The sequence below is a fragment of the Peromyscus eremicus genome, chromosome X (assembly GCF_949786415.1).
Source record: "Peromyscus eremicus chromosome X, PerEre_H2_v1, whole genome shotgun sequence".
Taxonomy (NCBI): domain Eukaryota; kingdom Metazoa; phylum Chordata; class Mammalia; order Rodentia; family Cricetidae; genus Peromyscus; species Peromyscus eremicus.
Genome location: NC_081439.1, coordinates 109,433,968 through 109,450,549, shown reverse-complemented (window position 1 = coordinate 109,450,549; position 16,582 = coordinate 109,433,968). Strand labels below are relative to the sequence as shown.

Below are 16,582 nucleotides of genomic sequence, written 5' to 3'. Positions count from 1 at the left end.
TGTTCTCCTGGAGTCCTCAACCCACCCACCCCCACCCCACCCCCCACCCACCCCGCTTCTACAATCCTTCCTCCCCTCTTCCGCAGGGTTCCCTGAGTTCCACCTAATGTTTGGTTGTGGGTCTCTGCATCTGCTCCCATCAGCTGCTGGAGGGAGCCTCTCTGATAACAGTTGGGCCAGGCTCCGATCTATGAGTATAGCAGAATATCGTTAGGAATCATTCCATTGACTTTTGTTTTGCTTTGTTTTCTTTTGGTCAGTCATGTTTGGTTCTACCTTAGATCTCTAAGCCGTCCACCTTCCAGTTCCTGGCCATCCGGGCAGTGTTGGTCATGGACTCCCTCTCATGGCTTTGGCCTCAAGTTAGACCAGTTATTGGTTAGCTTCTCTCACAATATTTTACATGTGTTAGGCTCTTAACATTCGTTTTAGCTTATTGCTTCAAAGCAAATTTTCAAAGTTTAAATATCTATTTGATAATCTTAAACATCTTTGTTTCAATTAAATAATTATTAATAAAGGTTTCCTTATTATTTTGTTGTATAACATATTTTTATTATTTTTTTCTGTCTCCATAAGATGTCACCAGGGAATTCACACGTGTATGGAGTGCCATTCCAAAATAAAAGACTTTTCAAGCCACTTTTCCACATACATAAATTGTGATTTTTGCAAGTACATCACTAACTGTAACAAAGCCTTTACAAATCATATGAGGTAAGTTGAGCATGTAAGGTGCCAGTCAAAATTACCTTTCAGAGCTTATACCATTGCCCAGTATGTGTAAAGCCCCAGCACCAAAAAAAAAATGCCACCCATATTTGATGGCAAATGCCTGTAATCCCAGCACTTGTGTGGTGGAGGCAGAAGGATCCGGAATTCAAGCTTATTCCCAGCTATATATTAAGTTTAAAGGTAGCTTGTGCTTCATGAGACCCTGTATCCAAAATTACTACCCTTTGAGGAGTTTGTTGTTTGTTGTTTGTTTTAAAGACAAGTAAGTGTGTCTCATCATGGAAGTGTGAATCTAGAAATACAGAATGTCTCAGATCTTCCTTGTATGTTTTCAAATGTAATAAAACCACTGCAACAGAAATTATAAAACCAGCTAAATTAATACAATTAGACTGGCTTTATTAAATAAATGCATTTTTTAAAACTTCTTTATTTCGTATTAGTATTTTGCCTGCTTGTGTATACATACACTGAGTAGGTACAGTGCCATAGAAACCAGAAAAGGGTGTCCGATTCCCAAGGGCTGGAGTCAGAGAAGACTGTGAGATGCCATGTGGATACTGGGAACTGCCTATCTCTGCCTCCTGAGTGCTAGAATTCAACACATTTGTTACTACAGCTAGCTTTTCTTGAAAACGATGATGCAAGATTGCTGTTATTTTCTCTACATAGTAGGTCACTTTGAAGGACTTGCCCGCACGTTTTGACGACTTCAGCTTTTTCTTACCTCGGTATTGGCCTGGCCTCATGGCACTTTAGCTTTAGTGTAGTACTTCATGTACACTTTTGACTTACTAAATCCTGTTTCTTACTGCCGTGACATATTACCTCATTATATGAAACACTGGTTTCAGTTACTTATTGACATAGCTCCTGGAGCCTTGACCTCCCTCCCTCCCTCCCTCCCTTCCTTCCTTCCTTCCTTCCTTTCTTTTTATAAGGGACACAAATCCTATGTGTAAGGATTCTACCTTTGTGACCTAATTACTTCCCAAATATTTTCTTCTAATGCCATCACATTGATTGAGGTGAAGGGGAGGTTAGGATTTTAATATATTAATGGGTAGATCCTTGCTCAGACCATACCAGGATCAATATAATCTCATCATTTATGTCATTAACTTCTATTCAAAATTAAGAAATTAATCATAGACTTGAAAACATGCTCATAAAATTAATATGACTAATTCAATAATAAAAGTAATAAAATCTTGTTTGTCTTTTATCTGTCAGCTCTCATAGTGACCACCCAAGTAAACAGTTTTGTATTTTTAAGAAGCATTCAAGAGCAATCAGGTAATTAATTGATCTTTTTCTGCTCTTTGTATTAAAAAGTTGTAATTCCATTTTTTAACCAGGTGTTGGTATCCCTAATTTGAAAATCTAAACGAATGTCACTGAATATGATAGACTTGTGTTTGTTATATTCTTAGAACAACAAAGGAAGGGATAGCCTATTATATGACTAATCTCTGTTTCAGTGGTGCCAGATATTGAATTGAAACTTTCATGCATTTACACTGTAAAATGAAAATATATGTCTCTTTAGCAATACTTGATTGGGAGTAAGTTTATTAAAATACTAACATATTTGAAATTAATATATAGTGTTTATAAATGTCAGCTTTATTCTTTTTAAATGTCCTTTAGTTTATTATGTGTGTATGGGTGTCTTGCCTGTATCTTTATCTGGGTACCACATGCATGCCTGGTATCCACGGAAGCCAGAAGAGAGCATTGGATCCCCTGAGACAGGAGTTTCAGATGGCTGTGAACCACCAGGTGCATTCCCACAATCTAACTTGGGTCCTCTGGAAAAGCAGCCAGTGCTCGTAACTGAGCCATCCCTCCAGCCTATCACTTCTATTCTTTATGGAAAAAAAAGTATACAACTTCTTACTATACAGAACAACTGTTCGGTCACTATCTCTAAAGGCATTGGTTTTTGTTATATCACACATTTTGCTAAGAATCAACTAAGTATTGTGAGATTTTTCAAATTCTTCTGATGTTTTTTTTTTACTCCATTTTCTTTTTTTATTATTATCCCACTCATGTTGTCAGACACTAAATTGTGCCTGGCATGTAATAGACACTTAGTTAAGTTAGAATATGTACTAAAAATATGTATGTCTGTGATATTAGGTCATTAGCTCATAAAAGAAAGAAAGTTTGATGCCATTTTTTAAAAATACATCAGAGTTGGAGAGGTGGGTTATGGGTTAAGAGTACTTGCTGCTCTTGCAGATAATGAGAGTTTAATCTCCAGCACTCATATCAGGCATATCATATCAAAAGCCTGTAACTCCAGCTCTAGGGGATCCAGGGATCTTCTGGCCTCTTCAGGCAATGCATATATGTGTGCATATACTCCTCCCATACACATAATTAAATACAATCTTAAAGTATATATATTTATTGTTGTAGCACTTAGGGAAGCATGCCTTTGACCCCAGCATTAGGGAATCTAAGACAGAAGGATAGTGAGCTCAAGGCCAGCCTGATCTACATAGCAAGTTCCAAGCCAGCCTGTTACCTGTCTCAAAGTAACAACAATTAATAATAATGGTAAATAAATGTTATTTTTAAAACATGACTGATTCAATGAATTAGAAAAGAAAAGTATATTAGATAGTACATTTACTGGAAATATTTGTAAGTAATAGGAAATGGATTTTTAAATATTATTTTATGTTGAATTGTTCATTCTTTACCTATTTATTGTTCATCTATCATGTGTAATACAAAGTATCAAGTCATGTTCAGATCAATGATGAAGAAGACTTGGTACCAACTTTCAAGAATGTACAATTTAAGCTGGGTATGGTGGAAACATGCCTTTTGTCCCAGCACTCAGGAGGCAAAGGCAGGTGCATCTCTGTGGATTCATGGCCAGCGTGGTCTACATAGAGAGTTCCAGGACAGCCAGAGCTACATAGTGAGGCCCTGTCTCAAAACAATGTACAGTTTATTGGGAGGATATAAACAAATGAACATAAATAAATCCAGTGATATCAGGAAATTTGTCATACAGTGAGTTACTTATTTCAGAGGAGATAGAGGTCTCTACTTAAAAGATGCAGGAATTAATGTGCAGAAACAAAAAGAAGAAAGTTGACATGGACTTCTGAGTCACGTTGAATAACTACTAATAAAGTTTGAATGGAGCACAAAGGTCATGATTAGATCAAAATATGGTAAAATCATTTTGAGCTTCCAGACACATTTTTTTAATCCAAAAAATGGTTCTAAGGAATTAAGAATTAATTTTACTTTGAAAGACATTGAAAAAGTCAAAACAGATGCTTTGAGTAGAATCAAGGACATGGAAAGAAGATCAGTTTGGAAGAGTATACATGGTGAGTTGTAGCTGCATAAACCACACAGTAGTTGAGGCTGTTATTTAGTCATTGATTGGACTGGGACTAGAGAGATGGTAAAGTGGGTAAAAGCACTTGTTGCTCTTACAGAGGATCTAGGTTCAGTTCCCAGCACCTACACATGGTGGCTTACAACCATACATAATTCTAGTTTCAGTGGAATCTAATGTTCCAACTTCAATGGGCACCAGGCACATATGGTGTATGTATGCATGCATACATACATGTAATCAAAACACTCATACGCCTTTAATCCCAGCACTCGGGAGGCGGAGCCAGGTGGATCTCTGTGAGTTCGAGGCCAGCCTCGGCTACCAAGTGAGTTCCAGGAAAGGCGCAAAGCTACACAGAGAAACCCTGTCTCGAAAAACCAAAGGGAAAAAAAATCCCAAAAGAAAGAACAGGGGGCCTAGTGAGATGGCTCAGGGGTTAAGAGCACTGGCCACTCTTCCAGAGGACCCAGGTTCAATGTTCAGCACCCACATGGCAGCTCAAAATTGTAACTCCAATTCCAGGGGATCCAACACCCTCCTACAGACATACATAAAGGCAAAACACCAATGAACATAAAATAAAAATAAATTGTATTTTTTTAAAAAAAGAAGCCCACCCGGGCAGTGGTGGCACATGCCTTTAATCCTAGCAACTCAGGAAGCAGAGGCAGGCGGATCTCTGTGAGTTCAAGGCCAGCCTGGTCTACAGAGCGAGTTCCAGGACAGGCTCCAAAGCTACACAGAGAAACCCTGTCTCAGAAAAAAAAAAAAAGCCCATTTGTTAAAAAATTATATAATTAAATTAAAATCTTACAACAAAGCTTATGGGCTATTTTTTTTAAAAAAAAAAAGAATAGAAAATGGGTTTTGGAATCAAAGGGCTAAGTTTCAAACATGGGGCTAGCCTTAGATAAGTTATTAAACGTGACCTTATCCTCTTTAGAAAAGTGGTCATTATAGCACCTAACTTTTAGGGGTGTTTAGGTCATTTGTTTAGAAGATAGGTCTAAAACCTCCAGTTTAGTACAGTGTAAATGATATTTGAAATTGTTATTAGTTATTTGAAATATTGAAGTATTATTTTTATTTGAACCTCAGAAGCAAGGAAACGGCAGCATAAGAGAAATCAGGAATAAAGGGTTGTTTTTGGGAGGAAAACATGATTTTGATTGTTCAAGAACACTTTTTTATGTGTATAACACCTAGTCTTAAATATAAAACAGGATGGTAAGACCAGAGCTGCAGAGAAAAAAGTCAGCATAAGGTATACTACTGGGTTTTAGACCTATAAAGGTAAGGTGTTTTATATGATAAAGCCGGTTGTGGTGGCTCACACCTATAATTCTAGAACTGAGGAAGGGAGGTAGGAGCATCCTGAGTTCAAGGCCTGACTGGGCTAATAGTGAAACCCTGTCTCAACGCAAACAAAACACAAGTAAAATATCAAGTATGTATGTGCTTTATTGATAAAGTAATAATTATATTAAATGGCTAAATTTAAGGCCTTCACATCTCATCTAACTTTATTCGGACTTAAATACACTAGATTATATGCTTCATGACTGTATTGTTTTGTTTGCTGTTGTATCCAAAATGCCTAGCATAGAGAACATCCTAGGGCTTATTTTTAGTTTGTTAAAGAGACTCCATTCTGTTTTCCATAATATTACAAATGTACACTTCTAACAACATTGTATAAGAGATTTTTCTCCGTTATCTTCACCTGCATATGTTATGTTTTGCATATTGATATAAGCCATTCAGACTTGAGTGAAATGATATCTCATTGTGATTTTCATTTATATTTCTTTGGCTAATGATTTTGAAATCTTTTTCAGACCTCTTGACTACTTATATTTCTTATTTAGAGATCTTTTGCTCAACTGTTTGTGAAAAATAGTGCTGTGTTTTGTTCAGGTGTATATGCATCTGTAATAATATGAAGAAACAAACAAGGTCTTCAGCCAAAATGGATTTTGAATGAATGTTATGTTCTTGCTTGGCAGATAAGCCAAGCCATGAAATCACTGTGACTTATACAAGTTATACAAGTTGCTAGTGGATCCAAGACTGCTTTGGGTCTCTGGGTGCCCATCTTTTAGCAACAGATTGAGAGTGTACAACTTATAAAGCACTAAGTAATCACATAATTTAGCCATGGCTAGGCCAATTTCTTGAGAATCTTTTTTTGTTTTCATGGTCAAGTGATCAAATCTAGAGCTTTGCACATGGAAGGCAAATACTGTCTACAACCCAACCCTTTGAGAAACTTATTAGATATATCTATAACAAATTGGGAAATGACAGTGATAGCACATAAAATAAAAATCAAGAGTTATTACATGAAGCAACAATTACTGAATTTATGTGTGGATTGCCACATGATCTTCTGTCTTACGACCCTTCTCTCTTTTCATAGGGGCATCACTCTAGTGTGCCTTAAATGTGACTTCCTAGCTGATACTTCTGGCTTAGACCGTATGGCTAAACACTTAAATCAACGTAAAACTCATACTTGCCAAGTTGTAATAGAAAATGGTATGTACATGTGTCCATTATTATGAATTTATGATGTGTATGAGCCAGTAGTTTGAATCGATTACAGTGTGAGCTCTTACAAATTAAACTGATACTCAGTCTTCGTGTGTTACATTTATAAACATAAAGCCTTCTCTGATTTCAGTTACTGAAAGAACTTCTGAATCCACTTCTGAGTAAGTTTATTTTCATTCAGCACAATTTACTTTGATAGATTTTAGTACTGTTGCAATTTTTAAATGTATCATTAATAGAAATGAAAAATATTAAAGTATTTTGTTTTTGTTTTTGTTTTAAAGCGGCTTGTTGAAATAGATTCCTGCTCTATGGAGCTCGTGCAACCTGGTGCAAGACAAGTTGGAATTTCCTAAGTTCAAAGTTCTGCAGTGTTTGCTTTCACAAATCCAGTTTCCTAAGTTCAAAGTTCTGAAATGTTTCACGAAGGCAGTTAAAATCCACAACACTAGCTCTCTTTACTCAGCTCTTTTCAGCTTTCCGATGGCAGGAGACTCTTATTCCACCTTATCTTTGTGTCAGGTTAACATATCTTAACATGTACTTTTCTTCTCCAGTTGACTGAAAAAAGAACTTTTGCTATAGTCTTTTCTTGCTTTGCTTCACATAAGTTGTGTTTTTCTCTGCTGTACTTGCCTTCAGAACATTACATATGAAACAGAGTAGCTCTTCCTGTTTCTTTTTGTGTGTTTTGTCTGCTTCTTAATTTCTTATAAGTCTTGCTGGTCAGTTAGCTACTTTTTCCTTCACTCTTTGTCTGTCATTGTTCTATTTTTCGTATTTTTCAGATGCAGATGCAACACAGAAATTTCAAAAAATGTCCAGTGTACTCCTGGACAGTGTCCCCCTTCGATGGACACAACTGATGCCTGTTCTCTCTTTCCAAGGAATATGAATTGTTTGACTGTGAGACCTGTTTCAGTTTGTGGCCTTGGGAATTTATCAGTTCTTAGGCACAGTCCTTTCCTACCTGACTGGCCTTACATAAGGCTGATGTTGATTTGGCCATCAGTGACTTCAAGGGCCACCAAATTGAGCACAAACTTCTCTCTGGGAGCTTTGGTTCTTAAGTTTAGGCTTATGGATTGATTATAACCATGAAACTTCATCAAGTAAGTGCTTTAACATCCAAGTTCAAGTTTAATCATTCTGGCTGCAGCCTTTTAATCTTCCTCTAGCATGAATGCAGTCTGAGGTATATGAAAAACCTGATTGTGTAGGGAGTGAAGATTACTTTCATTTTCTTGGAAAAGCAAGCTTTGTGAAGTTCTAGCTCCAAAGTAAGTTATTTACGTTGGTTGTCCTTTCAAGTTTTAGCCAGTAGTTCAAGAGTTCTCAGCAGTGCTAGGATTTAAATTCCTAATTTTTAAAAAATTAAAGTTTGATAGCTTGATTTTTGTCATTCATCAAATTTATTGATGTCTACTTTGTATGTCTACTTTTGTGATTTCTGATTAAATCTTTTGTTTTGTGTTTGTTAAAAATGCCAAGAAATTTCTTTAATATTTCCTTCAGATTTCATGCAGCTACCTATTGGTAGTTTCTTTTTTTTTTTCTTTTCTCTTGGTTTTGGTTTTGGTTTTTTGAGACACAGTCTCTACTATATAGACCAGGCTAACCTTGAACTCACAGATTTCCACCTGCCTCGGCCTCCTAGGTGCTGGATTTAAAGGCATTGTGGTACTTGTTCAGGTCATCAGACATTAATATATGCTCTGTCTGTCTTGAGACTATCAGTAACATCTTAGGGGTCTGGAATTCTAAGACAAGAGCAAACGCTCCCCTTACAAATCTTAAAACACATTTGAAGTTACATTGCTATTCACTTAGTAGTTGTCTTCTTATCCATTAATGTAATTCCTTTAGATAAAGATAATATATTCAAAAATATTGGGACCAAAAACACACTTGTTTCTTGCCCACATATATATAGAGAAAGATGTATATTTTTTTATTTTGGTGTTTGTTTATTTTGGTTACATCGAATATAGATTTTCTGAACAGTTTTGATGTTGCTTATTTTTTTAATAAAATTTGTATTGTTAAACACTCTTGGGAATTATTTTATAATAAGTTGATATAAAAGACTATAGATTGTATCATATAACAAGAAGAATTCTTTTCCCTTTCACATGGAAGCCTACCTGCTTTGCCTATAGACTGAGATCTTTATCTACAGAATACATCTTGTACTGTTTCTTTAAGCTCACTTAAAAGCTAACTAATTGGAACTATTTTACAAGCTAGCAAAAGACGGGCTGAAGAGATGGCTCAGCCGGTAAGAACACTGACTGCTTCCAGAAGACTCAGGTTCAGTTCCAAGCACCCATATGGTAGCTCACAACCATCTGCAATTTCCATGCCAAGGAATCTTATGTCCCATTCTGGCTTCCGCACACACCAGGCACACGTGTGGTACACAGATGTACATGCAGGCAATTATTTTAAAAAAGAGTTGAATTCATTGAGTTAATTTTTCATACTGATACCTGCTACCAATGTATTTCAAAATCTTTGGGATTGACTTCCTTTGAAGTAGTGACTTTGGTGATGCTCTAGACTTTTATTTCTGTACCTGACTCAAGGAATTTTATTAGTTACTACTTTTGCACTCAATTTTTAAAACATTTTGTTTTAGCAGTATTAATGAAAACCCAATTTTTAAGTTTTAAACTCATAACTTTCTTTAAATAAAACATTTCAGGCAATCAGTACTAAGCTTGCTTATATAAGTTTGAGTTGGTAGTAAAGAGTTTTAGCTTGACATACCCTCTTTTCCTTCAGGCAATTCTAAGTCTTTTCAATTCCATATAGCCATCCCATGATACTGCAAAGTGACTTTTTTCCCCAGTTGAACAAAAAGAATATAATTGCTTACTTTTAGTTCATTACCTTTATTAGAAAAATAATCACTAGCTGGGTGGTGGTGGCACACACCTTTAATCCCAGCATGCAGGAGGCAGAGGAAGGTGGATCTCTGAGATCAAGGTCAGCCTGATCTACAGAGTGGGTTCTAGGACAACCAGGACTACACAGAGAAACCCTGTCTCAAAAAACCAATAATAGGGGGCTGGAGAGATGGCTCAGAGGTTAAGAGCACTGACTGCACTTCCAGAGGTCCTGAGTTCAATTCCTAGCAACCACATGGTGGCTCACAGCCATCTGTAATGAGATCTGGTGCCCTCTTCTGTATACATAATGAATAAATAAATTTAAAAAAAACCAATAATAATAATAATCACTAAACTATACAGAGTTATTTCCTTGCCCTCCATTTTGACAACACATAGTTGGAGCTCATTGGTTTGTTCAGCAAACGTTTATTGAGAACTTACTAACTGCCACTATTCTAGGTATTTCAGTTACTGAAATCACTGCCCTTGAGAAATTTGTATTTCAATAGTGGGGGACAGACAATTGAAAATAAATAAGTCCTAAATACTTCAAAATAAAGGAATAAACAAAGACTTTCTGAAAAAAACTCTAACAGCTCAATAAATGGTTGTAAGAATCGATAAAAAGGATAGCTTGAAATTAAAAAGCTTCTTTGGAGCAGCAAAGGAAGCAGCCAGAGTGAAGTGACAGCCTAGAGAATGGGGACAGACATCTTTGCCAACTATATATCTAACATGGAATTAGTATATAAAATCTATCAAGAAATACGTTGTTATGTCTAGTTAATATATGCTAGTAAAACTATAAAACCACCAAACAAAAGAAATACAAACATTGAACAAATAATCCAGTCAATAAATCAAAAGACATTCTTCAAAAGAAATGGAGGGATGGTTCAGCATTTAAGAAAACTGGCTGCCCTTTCAGAGGACTGAGGTTCAATTTCTGGTACCCAAGGGCAGCTATAACCATCTACAACTAATCAGATGCCCTCTACTGGCCTCCATGGGCACTACATGCATGTCGTGCACAGACATGGAAAAAAACATAAAGTAAAAATTCATCTCAATTTTAAAGAATATGGCTGTTAGGATTGCTCAGTGAGTAAAGGTCTTGCCACCAAGCCTGATAACCTGAATTTGACCCTTGGGACTCACATTGTGGAAAGAGGGATCTGGCTCATACAAGTTGTCCTCTGACCTCTCCATGTGCCCTGGCGTGCATACACACAAAATAAATAATGTATCTTTTCCTTCAAAGATATACAAATAGCTGATAAATACAAAAAATATATTCAACACCCTTAACCATCAGGAAAATGCACATTTAAACTGTATTGAGATTACATCTTGCCACAGTCTATGAATGGCCATCATCATAAGGTTGTGAGGAAAGAACACTTTCATACCTCTGGTAGGAATGTAAACTCATGAAAACACTGTGGAACTCAATGAGGTTCCTCAAAAAATAAAATAAAATAGAAGTGCCATATAACCCAACTGTACCTCTTTGACCTAGATACCTAAAGGACTCCAAGTAAACATACCACAGAACTATTTGTATATTTATTTATTGCAGCACTATTCACAATCGTCAAGATATGAAATACCTGGTGCTCATCAACAGGTGAATTGGGGAAAAAGTGAATGACTAAAGAAAAGATAGTGTATATATATATATATATATATATATATATATATATATATATGTACAATGGAGTTTTTGTCAGCCATCAAGATGATGGTAATTGTGTCATTTGCAGGAAAATAGGTGGGACTAGATCTTATTGTGTTGAGTCAGTCAGATTCAGACAATTATCACTTTTTCTTTCATATAACTAGTGGTGGTGGTGGTCTTTGTGTGTAAAGGAAGGGGACCATGGAATGGGGAACAAGACAGGATGATGATGGGATAGAAAAGAGAAAAAGACCGTGTTTTCTCATGTGGAGCCTAGAATAAACCATTACTTTTTTTCTGTGTATGGGTATTTTGCCTGCATGCATGTCTGTGCACCATGTGTATTCAGGTGCCCTTGGAGTGTCATCACCCCTGGAACTGGAGATATTAAGTCACACACTGTGGGTGCTGGGAATTGAAGAACCTGGGTCCTAAGAAAGAGAATCAAGTGCTCTTTACCACTGAATCCACTCTCCAGCCCAGGCAGAATGTCTTTTATAAAGAGTTTGGGTTTAGTTTTTCCTTAAATTGCATGGAACTTATTCCTAACTACACCATGCTCTTGATCTCATAATACCTTAGTTCTCTGAACTCGATGCCTTTCTGTAGCCTTGCTCTTATTGCTTTTGTGTTTGACCACCTTGAAGAGTTTCCTGGACAAACTTAGGGTGGCTGTTGTGTTCTCTCCTACTATAGCTATCACACTGTTATATATGATGGTGTGTCTAGAGAGCAGTCTTGAAATCAGCATTCTAGGGGTCAGGCTGGAGAGATGGCTCAGAGGTTAAGAGCACTGTCTGCTCTTCCAGAGATCCTGAGTTCAATTTCCAGCAACCACATGGTGACTCACAACCATCTGTAATGAGATCTGGTATGTGGAGGCCCACAGAAGTTTCCTAGTGAGATCTGAGCTTTCTTTACCCAGCAGGGCTGCATTAGAGGATTGCTTAACCACATGCGTGCGTGGTTACAAGGTGATTGGAAGGATCTACACTTGGCTAAGCTAGGTGGAGGTCTTTTGCTTCACCCCTTGGCATTCCTATAAATAGCCCTTTAGAAGAGACAGAAGGAGCCAGTGGATAATGATCCAGGCCCTCCCAAGGCTATCCTGTGTTTCTATCTGTTTCTCTCTCTTCCATCCTTCTATCTAGTACCTCTTATCCCTCTCAAGAGTACCCTGTCGTAAAATGTGGGAGCCAGTCTCCCAGCTGGGCTTCCACAAATGGCGCCTGAACAGGGACAGGGGACTTGGCGAAAGGAGAGAGGGGGCATCACAAGTGAAAGGGCGCATGCCTGATAAGGAATTAAAAATAAAGGTGACGGTATTTTATTCTTGGGAGTGAAAGTAAGGAAGCTGAATGCCGAAGTTGAAAAGTGAGGTGCGGCCGGACGGCGGTGGCGCACGCCTTTAATCCTAGCACTCGGGCTGGCAGAGGCAGGCGGATTTCTGTGAGTTCAAGGCCAGCCTGCTCTACAAAGAGAGTTCCAGGAAAGGCGAAAAACTACACAGAGAAACCCTGTCTTGAAAAACAACAAAAGAGAGAGGAAGAGAAGAAAAGTGAGGTGCAGCAAATATTTCTATCTAGGATAAGGTAGAATGTAGGAATATAGTGTAGAAAAAACTTAGGGTAAGAAGGAAAAATATAAGGTAGAATGTAGGAATATAGTGTAAGAAAATAAAACTTAGGATAAGAAAAGCAGCAAGACAGAGGAGCTATGTTCTTGGGACTTTGACTGCAAACCCCTGGGGAAGAATCCCAGTCATGAAAAAATACTATGAAAAAAAATTTTAAAAAACAGGCAGAAAAAGATTCCTGTGGAAGCTTTGAGCCTGTGAAGATGCAGAGGTCCATAGCCAAGCACCCAGATTCCATCATAATCTACCTGATTAGATGCTATTCTAGTAGGAAAGAGTTTTTGTTTAATTTTATTACATTTATTTATTTAATCGCTTATGTGTGTATGTGTATGGGTGTGTGCACGAATCTTAAAAGGTCTTATTAATAAAATCAAACCTGGACCCAAGTATTGGGGTGAACACTGGAAGATCAGAGAAGCAGAACAAGCCACAGCTTCCTCACTTTGCCAATTTCTCAGCTGATCCTGTTCCTCAGACTGGAAGTCTCTGAGTCCTCATCAGAATGAATCTCAGCTGAACTGCTGCTCAAAAGCCTAAAAGCTTAACCAGCTCTAGTTCCTCACGCCTTATATACCTTTCTGCTTTCTGCCATCAGTTCCTGGAATTAAAGGCGTGAGTCACCATGCCTGGCTGTTTCCAGTGTGGCTTTGAACTCACTGAGATCCAGATGGATCTCTGTCTCTGGAATGCTAGGATTAAAGGTGTGTGCTACCACTGCCCAACCTCTATGTTTAATATTATGGCTGTTGTGTTCTCTGACCCTCAGATAAGTTTATTGGGGTGCACAATATATCAACCACAGGTATGCACATGCCATAGCTCATAAGTGGAAGTCAAAAGATATTTTTGGAAGTCTGATCTACCATGTGGACTCTGGGGATCAAACTCAGGTTTGACAATGGGCTTTGCTGGCTGAGCCATCTCACTTGCCCTGGAATGAGATATTACTATTTAGCAAATCTTCAGAGCCTCCAAACAAAATAATTGTTAGTAAATGAGTAGGATATTTAACTAGTTGTCTCTCATTGATTGGATCAAATGCCCTAAAGACAATTTGAAATAATTTTTAAAGTTGACTTAGATCTCTTAGTAACCTGCAAGTGCCTCTGAATAAAAGAAATATAAATTCAACGCAGAATTACTTTCTAAACTAAATGGGGAAGATTGTGTGACCTTCCATTTTCATTCATTTCAATCAAAAGAATTCAGGGTGAGTACATCCTTTAATCCCAGCACTCAGGAAGCAGATAGATCTCTATGAGTTTGAGGCCAGCCTGGTATACATAAAAAGCTCCAGGCCAGTCAAGGATTCATTGAGAAGCCCTGTCTCTAAACAACAACAATAAATATAAATACATATATGGAAAATACAATATACAAATGTATATCCAAAATGTACATTTCACATAAGTTATCTTCTTTTGAACCTTCCAAAATTCCTGAACAAATGATTTCCAACTATATATATGTATATATATATACATTTCACATAGTATATATATACATTTCACATAGAATATATATTTATATATACTAGGGTAACATCATTCTGGAAGATAACATCGTTTTCAGGAAGAACTTACATTGCATGGTAGAAGTACCATTTTCCTTGCCTCATTTTAGGGAAATCAGAGCATTTTCTTTTTACTAATAAAGGTTTTTTGGTGGTGGGGAGTTTTTTGTGGGGGAAGACATGGAGATGAGTTTTGGGGGTTTGGTTGATTTTTTTGTGGAAGTGCTGGAGATGGAAATTAGGGCTTCATGCATGCTAGGCAATACTCTACCACTGAGCTGTACCCCAAGCTGGAGCAGATTGTCGCATAGCCCTCAGGTTGACCTCGAACTTGCTACTAGCAGACAATGTTTTTGTTTGTTTTTTGAGACAGAGTCTCTACATACCTTTGGCTGTCCTGGGACTCACTATGTAGACCAGGCTGGCCTCGAATGCACAGAGACTCTGCCTCCTGAATGCTGGGATTAAAGGACTGAGCCACCATGCCTGGTGAAGGATGGTCTTGAACTTCAGATTCTACTGCCTCCACCTCCTGAGTGTGGAGATTACAGGCATGTGCCACTATTCCTGGTAATACGAATTGAACCCAAGGCTAAGCAAGCACTCTGCCAAACTGAGCTATATCCTTACCTGTTGTGGAATATTAGTTTAAGATGTGTTACATTCATTTATGCTGAGGAATACTTGTTTAATGATGCAAAGATGTGTTGCATTCTTTTATGTTGCATTTGTTTAACTCTGTAAAACTGTGTTACATTGCCTGCCTAAAACACCTGATTGGTCTAATAAAGAGCTGAATGGCCAATAGGTAGGCAGGACAGAGAGATAGGTGGGGTTGCCAGGCAGAGAGAATAAATAGGAGAAGAAATCTAGGGAAGAGAGCAAAGAAGATGAGTGAAAAGCAAGAAAAGGAGGAGAGGAGAACGCCAAGGGCCTGCCACACAGCCAGTCATGGAGTAAAAAGGAAAGAATAAAGAAAAGTAAAAAGCCCAGAGGAAAAACGTGAAGAAAAACAGGATAATTTAAGATAGAAAAGCTGGTAAGAAACAAGCCAAGCAAAAGCCAGGCATTCATAAGTAAGAATAAATCTCTGTGTATTTATTTGGGAACTGGGTGCCCGGCCCCCAAAGAGTAAAAAACCAACTACACCTATTCCCTGAAGCATTTTCTTTATCAGAAATTTTGCACTATTTAAAGCTGACTTCTGATCTGTAAACAAGCATGCAATCCTTATCTAGTGGTCTAAATTTTCATTATCTTCATAGTTAGCTTAACATGCACATGTTCATAAAAAGTATTGCACAATCCTAATACTTTTATTTTTCATGAGAATAGTGAACTGGAAAGAATCTTACAGGTCATATCTTCCCATTTCCCAAATGGTGCAAGAAGTGTCTGTAAAATACCTCTTCTTTAAAAGCTCCATAGTTCGAAATAGCTACTTCCTAGACTTCCCATCCCTTGCCATTCTCTTCTCTCCTAGGATATTTTGATCCTCATGTGTCTATGGACTCCCAGGTTCTAGGACAAAGCCTGTTCTAAGGATGATTTAACCAACCCAAGCCCTGGCATCCTGTATCAATCCTCATCTAATTTGCTGATCCTAAATGACACAGATATGGGATCACTAACCTCAGGCCAAGAGCATTTCCTCCTCTTAGGTTTGAGATGTAGTGGAGTAAGAGAAGTATGCATTGTGCTTCAGGCTGTGCAGTTAGACTGATCGGGGTTCTACCCTATTCCAACACTTGGCAGCCATGTAGCCCTAGGCAAAATAGTTGGCTCATTATGTGCTTCAGAGGTTATTGTGAGGATTAAGCATGACAGCCCATGCTAAGACCATCATGTAGTACTTAGATGTGGTAGTGCATGCCTGTCATCCCAGCACCCAAGAGACTGAGGCAAGAGAATTGAGTTTCAACCTGAGCTGTTACATATTGAGTTCCTGGACAGCCTGAGCTACAGAGCGAGACACTGATTCAAAGAGCCAAAAAAAAAAAAAAAATCTAAGAGCTGTCATTAATTTGGTGGGAAACATAGAGAGTGAAAATTAGAGTTAATCCTAAAGAAGTGCCAGGTCCAAATAAGCCAGATTGGTCAATTGATTATTTCAAGCTGAAATCACTTAAGGATATGTAACTTTGGGAAGGACCATTTGGCCTGCATTTTCGACATGCAGCAAGTCATAATGATTCTT

General features: G+C 37.8%; 1 protein-coding gene across 1 annotated transcript in view; it reads left to right on the top strand.

The window, feature by feature from the left end:
- Window positions 1–8,708, top strand: part of Znf280c (zinc finger protein 280C) — a 64,753-nt gene extending 56,045 nt beyond the window's left edge. The window contains exons 14-18 of the mRNA XM_059250965.1: window positions 580–717; window positions 1,969–2,031; window positions 6,528–6,646; window positions 6,792–6,822; window positions 6,946–8,708. Of these exons, the coding sequence (XP_059106948.1) occupies window positions 580–717; window positions 1,969–2,031; window positions 6,528–6,646; window positions 6,792–6,822; window positions 6,946–6,961 (367 nt within the window). The 3' untranslated portion in view covers window positions 6,962–8,708. The remainder of the gene's footprint in view (window positions 1–579; window positions 718–1,968; window positions 2,032–6,527; window positions 6,647–6,791; window positions 6,823–6,945) is intronic.
- Window positions 8,709–16,582: the final 7,874 nt, after the last annotated feature.